Raw genomic sequence first — 6,758 nt, 5'->3', positions numbered from 1 at the left:
TCCCTCCCGAGTGCTGGAATCACGAGCTTGGACTGTCATGTCCAGCCTCTTTGAAGGTGTTTTGTAAAGCGGGATATCACTGGAAGCATAAAAACAAAACAGATCGAAACTAGTTAACTGGGGGTCTTCCGGAATATTCATCAGGATAGGAGGAGGCAGGCAAACCTGCAGGTAGATTCAGTGAGGCAGCGGGTGTGATGCTACACTTTTGCTTTCTTGTCCTCATGCCTTTCTGGGAACCTTGTTCTATTCCTGTGCCCTCTAGTGCCTGCCCCCACCCTATTTCCCAGCTCCTCAGCTCCTTTCTTGTCTTTCCCTGCTTTCCAAGCCAGCCTGGCCTCCATGCTTATTCACTTCACCTGGAAGCTTACCCGCCCTGACATTAATTATTCTGTAAAGAAGTCTAACTTTCAAATCTCAAGGTTAACTATTTCTCTCGCCTTGCTATGCTGGCTTGTGCCCTCTCAGCTTTTCCTTTATTACTTACAGGAATATGCTATAGCTAAATTTTTAAACTGAGGTAGAAATCAGGGAGTGATAGGACACATCTATCCTCCACTAAAGACACAGGGGCAGAAGGATTACCATGAGTTTGAAGCCCACCTGGTCTACATTGCTGAGTTCCAGGTTAGCCAGGGCTATACAATGAAACCTCATCTTAACAAAACAAAAGCAAAACAAGGTAGATTTCTATCCAGGTGATACTGGACACAAGCCTATTTGGGGCTAAACCATATTCCTGAAATGACTCGGGCTTTGCCCGTCATCCTAAAATGTTAGTAGTACCCCAATGATAATGCCAGCTTTTGTTTGCCCATGGAATAAAATTTGTCTGAGCAAGTGTGATACTCTCAAAAACGACACACAAGACTATGTCTAAATAGGTCATGTTGAGGAAGTAAATTTATCAAAAAATGGGTTTTGTTTATTTCTTTTACATAGATTTACATAGATTTTGATTGACTATATTTATATTACTTATAAATACAACAAGCTAAAATCACAGGTAATATCTGCATTACAGAACTATGGCTAGACCCAACATCATTACTGAATCTTAAAATGTTGGTGTTAAGAAACTACAGAAAGTGCTGAGGCAGGTGAGCATAGGGAGTGACTTCAAAAGTGAGACTCCACTTGGCTTGGGCTGTGGGCACCTCTCTTTGCTAACAATGCATCTAGTAACATTTTGGCAATCTGGGACCCCCCACCTGCTTTAGGCTGCACATATTCCTGCGTTAACAATGGAAATATGTCACTCTCTTTAGCAACATTTTGATAAAGTCTGATAATCAGGTGTCCTTGAGTATCCTCCCTCTTTTGCCCGCTGTCAATCTTGATAGAGTATTTCTTTTGATCTGTACTGACTGTTGCTTCACTTTGAATAAAGTTTCCTTGATACTTTCACAATATATGTGAACCTTTATTTCATTCAGTTCTTTGACGGAGAAACCAAGAACCTGGAAACACCTGGTCCAAGTTATGACCACCAGGAGCACTACTATATTGTATAATTCCCTGTATGCAATAGCTTGAAAATAAAAGCTAACATTAAGGGGATGAAAGCAGATGGGCAGTTGCCTGTGATGTGGAGAAAAAGGAGGAAAGAAGGAGTTGAAAGGGCATATGCACATTTCTGAGACTGACAGAAAAAGTTCAGGTAAATCAGTGGTTCTCACCCTTCCTAATGCTGTGACCCTTTAATATAGTTCCTCCTGTTGTGTTGACCCCCAACCATAAGCTTATTTTAGTTGTTACTTCATAACTGTAATTTTGCTACTGTTATGATTTGTAATGAAAATAGCTGTTATACAGGATATCTAATATTCCACCCCTGTGAAAGGGTCGTTTGACCACCAGAGGGGCTGTGATCCACAGGTTGAGAAACAGTGATCTAGATTGTGTGTGATTATAACTAAATACCCTGGGAATGTCAGCATTATTAAGTTGGCCTGGGGATATAGCTCAGTTGGTAGAGTGTGTGTGTAGCATGCACAACGTCCTAGGCTCAATCCCAAGCACCCCATAAACTGGGTATATTGCTGCATGCCTATAATCCCAGCACTTGGGAGAAAGAGGCAGAAGAATTAGGAGTTCAAAGCCAGCATCAGCTACATGGAACTATCCCTATCACCATATAAAAGCAGGAAGAGGGGTGACAAGAAAAGGACTGTGAGACTTAGCAGGCAACCGCTACAATCAAATGGATACCTGTCATATGTAAGGAGAGATACGGATGGTGAATGTTGTGCATTTGCCAACATAGTGCTACGCAATTCAACTTTGCCTTATATGTTTCTCTATGGTATGCCTCTTTTACCTGGTGCTGAAAATGTCTGGGATTAACAGACCCGTCTTGGTCACACTACAGAGAAATTTATGATAAGAATCCCTCTTCTGGGTTTATGACCATTGCTTGTTTTCAGGTCACCGTTTTCAATGCAGAGTGTTTGTTGCTGGAGAAAAGTGAATTTTTCAGGCTGTAGTAGTGTACACAGAGAGAACAAGTGCTCTTTTGTTCTCAAGTGCTCTGTCTCCAAGCATATTTCCCTCATTTTCTGTTGTGTGTCTGAGTCTTCGCTAAGGGTACTGCAGCTGGACTGTGGAGTGGAACCAGGTCCAGAAAAAGAATTGCTAAAGAATGCGAGTAAACAGGATGGCCGATGTTATCCTATTTCCCTAAACATAGCTTTTTGGCTACACAGTAAAATGCCATTCTTCCAGCTTCTGCTCATATGCAGCGATGGCTGACAGCAGGGACAATCTTCATTTATTTGCTTGGCAAGTTGTCACCATGGGACTTGACGTGTTTTGTAAGGAAGGGATGATCGTGACACACAAAAGCTCTGTGTGATTGTCTGAGGACATCTGGCCAGTTCTGGGAGGAATTTTCTCAACCCACCTAAGTCTTTTTGAGCTCTGTCTTACCAGCACAGTTCCCCACGAGGCTCAGAGCCTTCTGACCTAAGAGGCAGTTGGCATCTTCCTCCTGACAGAAGCCAGATTTTTCACAGGGGCTAGACTGTATTGACAGTGTTTTCCTTGTCTGCCGCATGCATGTCTCCTTCCCATTCTCTGCACTGCTGGCTCACATCGGCTCCATAAGCATTTACTTTTCTGCCTCCCCAGCACCCTCTTCACTTCCTTTCCTTACAGCTTCTTGCACTGGTGTGTGTTCCTCCCTAAAAAGGAAAAAAAAAAAAAAAAAAAAAAACCCTAATGAATTTGTTTTTCAGGTTTTGAAAAAAAAAAAAAAAAAACCAGCGATGATGTTATCCCAGGAGTTTGTCCATTCGTTATCATCCCTCTCCATATCTTTGAGAGTGATCTCTGTGGTTTAGAAATCCCACGTTCCACTGTTGTTAAAGAAAAGTTGCCTTAAACCTTTGCCCTGCAAAGCACCAGAAGAGAGCTCATAAAAAGGAAGACAGCAGCAGATGCAATCACGGATGTGGCTTAGTCCTCACAGCTGCCCGGAGAGCTGTTCAGAGTGTACGAGCCCCAGTCATGAATCCAGAAGAACGCGTTGTGACATGGCTTATATCTTTGGGAGTTTTAGAATCTCCCAAAAAGACCGTCTGTGATCCAGAGGAGTTCCTGAAGTCCTCGCTGAAAAATGGGGTAGTGTTGTGCAAACTCATCAACAGAGTTCTGCCTGGTTCGGTGGAGAAGGTAAGGTCATTTTGCAGTGTCTTTGGGATTGCTTTCAACCATGAAGCAGCACTAATATCAGTCTTGAGATTTTTTTTCTGTTGCGGGGTCACGGGAATCCCCTACTTCAATATCTTTCTAAGAGTTAGGAATTCTTTCTTACTGTTCTTGTACTTTGAAAAAGTCAGAAAATGAAATTTTATCCTTCAGTAATTGCCCCCCCCCAAAAGTTACACTACTAAAAACCTGTTACACTACCGGAAGTCGGGGACGGGAGGACACGCTTATCATTCACTAGTCGGCTGTGTGTATGTGGAGATGTATGTTAAACTTCCCTGTGCACTCCGGACATGTTTTGAACTTTGGGTACATGAGTCTGTGGAATAATGAAATAATTTGCAGTATATCTCTCCAAGATTTGGGAGTTTGTCCAAAAATTGATACAGACTTCCTTTCTTAAAAAAAAAAAATCCATTGAAGAAAAGTCTGTTCACAGAATTCAATGTTACATAAAACTCACAACAACCAAGACAAACCCTGTATGTTCATTGACTGCAAGGAACATTCAAAGTGAAACTAAACCTTGCTCAAAAACTTCCAAGACTTTTGGGGTTAGAAGCCCATGTTATAACAGTGGATGGCTTCTAAAGTAGTCACTTTTGTGGCCTTAAAGGTGGAGTTCTTCTGGTTCTTTTCTCGAGGTTATTGTGGAATGTGACTGTAAGTGAAGCCTTTTGGAATCAGTTCTATTTTTATTGAACAAGTGTATGTGCTTATAATTTCTTAAACTGGAGAAACAATGATTAAACTGGTGATAAGATGTGGAGTCACATGATAAAATGTAGTGCCCAGCATGAGTGAAAAATAATATCAACAAATTTTCATGAGGAGTAGAGGGAGGTAAGCCGTGTGGCCTCCTCGAATGAAAGCAGGAACATATATATGTATGTGTGTATGCATATGTATATATTTTAGTCTCTCCATTTTGCTATCCCCACAACTGACTTGAGGGTGCGAGGAAACCTTTTTAGGTAGAAACAGCTTACAGACATTTGAAACAAAAACCAACCGTTTAGGCATTTGCATCACTTCCTTCCTGGATGGAGAGCAGGGCTGCCCTCTGCCTTCCAAAACTGCAAATGGTGGTGATTGTTTGTCATGCCTTAGCAGTCTCTAAGTGAGCCCATTTATTTGACTCTTTCTCTAGTATTGTCTGGAGCCCCAAACTGAGGCCGACAGCATCAGCAACATCAATGACTTCCTGAAAGGATGTACCACCCTGCAAGTGGAAGTAAGCTAACCTGACCTGCCTTTCATTTTGCCATCATTTTCTTCTCTGTTAATAAATTTAAAATGAGTCTGTAGAAAGTGTGTGATGATTGACTTTTCGCTGCCAGTGGCCACAAAGAGAAGCAGAGGTGGGCCTTTAGAAAAAGTTGAGGCTGGTGATCCCCAATGGTGCACTGCTAGCGTGTGTCTTTCAGAGGCTGATTCTAAACAAAGCAGAATCGTGAGCTGGGCACGGTGGCACACGCCTATAACCTGCAACCCTAACATGGTGGAGGCAGGAAGGCCAGAAGTGCAAGCCATCCTCAGGTATACATTTAAGTTTGGCTACACGGAGCTCTCAAAATCAGCAAAAACAAACAACAACTTAGAACCAGAAAGGAAAGAATAAAAAAAAAAAACCACCAAGTGCAAAAAATGCCGATTTTTAAATGCAGCTTCTCTTCGAGTGTTTTGTGGGCATGCCCCCTTATTAATGGGGAAAAAGTGAGTCACTGCCTAGAGAAGAGGGTCTCAGCAAGCTGCATTAAAATAATTTTTACAAAGAAATGACTCAATGCCGAATAATGAGCCCTGAAAACATACATAGAAGCAACGATATACTGACTGAGCAAGTCATATTTAGGAATATACGTGTGTGCATACACATATATACATGTAGTAACATATACACATATACATATAGTAACAAGTGATTAAAAAATAGGCCATGAATTTAAAGGAGAGTGGGGAGGGGTATGTAGGAGGATTTGGAGAGAGAAAAAGGAATAGAGAAATATAATAAAAAAGAAAGAAAGAAAATCTTGAAAAAAAACAGAAAAAAAGTGGCCTTTTTGCTCTCATTTTCACACTTCAGAGCGGAAGGGAGTCCTTGGAAAACGACAAGAACCTGGCTTTCATCTCAAAACTGTATTTAAGCAGAGCAGGAGATGCCAATCAGAAGTAGAGACTTGCTTGCAATCCCCAGCACCAAAAGCAAAACCAAAACAATGAATAGCAATATAAAAAATCCGAGCCACATTCAACTGTGTCACATGAGGAGGTCTACTGCATGCATACATTGCATTATTGGGAAAGAGTGCAATGCTTGTGTGTGTGTGTCAAGTTGCTTTTTTGTACTCCTATGTTGTTTTTTTGGTGCAGAGACCGGATCCTTCTCTTACATGGAGCCTCATCTTTGTGCCTCTCCTAATGCTGTGAAATAGACAAAATACTAACTGCTTCATGATGTTGTTTTGGGGGTCTAGTGAGCTATTGCTTAATTATGAAGGCTTAAGAAAGTCAGGAAATTCATCAGGGAATTTGTGTATTATCTTCAGCTCGGGGTCAGGTCAGAGGTGATCTACATTAGTAAACAAGGGTTATCCATGGGCAAGTGGTAGGGGCTTGAGTCTGATACTAAACTTCTTGGGTTTAAATCTCAGTTCATGCTATTTAACTATGCTTCTGTGCCTTGGCCTCTCCGCCTATAAAATAGGAATAATAGTAGCACCTGCCTGTCTCCTGATATTGGTATGAAATTTCAATGAATTAATATGTGTAAAATCCTGGGAAGAGATACTGGGGTGTATTATTTGTCAAGTAGCTATTTATTATTGTTGTTACTATTACTATCTTTACTGATTGTTGTCTCAGCTAAACTTTGTTTCCTTTAAAAATTTTCTTAAAGCTAGCTGGGTGTAGTGGTACAAAACTTTAATCTCAGCACTTGGGAGGCAGAAGCAAATGGATCTCTGTGAGATTGATGCTATCTTGGTCTGTATAGATAGTTCCAGGCCAGCCAGGGATACAATGTGAGACCCTGCAATGTGAAACCATTT

General features: G+C 41.3%; 1 protein-coding gene across 4 annotated transcripts in view; it reads left to right on the top strand.

Moving 5' to 3' along the window:
• The first annotated feature begins 3,247 nt into the window (after window positions 1–3,247).
• Window positions 3,248–6,758, top strand: part of Arhgef6 (Rac/Cdc42 guanine nucleotide exchange factor 6) — a 111,985-nt gene continuing 108,474 nt past the window's right edge. For 2 of the 4 annotated variants that reach the window (XM_051178837.1, XM_051178836.1), the window contains exons 1-2: window positions 3,248–3,672; window positions 4,859–4,942. In XM_051178837.1, the coding sequence (XP_051034794.1) occupies window positions 3,508–3,672; window positions 4,859–4,942 (249 nt within the window). In that variant the 5' untranslated portion in view covers window positions 3,248–3,507. The remainder of the gene's footprint in view (window positions 3,673–4,858; window positions 4,943–6,758) is intronic. The other 2 variants (XM_051178838.1, XM_051178840.1) reach the window with 2 other exon arrangements.

This window comes from Phodopus roborovskii, unplaced genomic scaffold, assembly GCF_943737965.1.
Source record: "Phodopus roborovskii unplaced genomic scaffold, PHOROB, whole genome shotgun sequence".
Lineage (NCBI taxonomy): Eukaryota > Metazoa > Chordata > Mammalia > Rodentia > Cricetidae > Phodopus > Phodopus roborovskii.
Note: the sequence above shows the minus strand (reverse complement) of the source record. Positions and strands in the feature narration are given on the sequence as shown.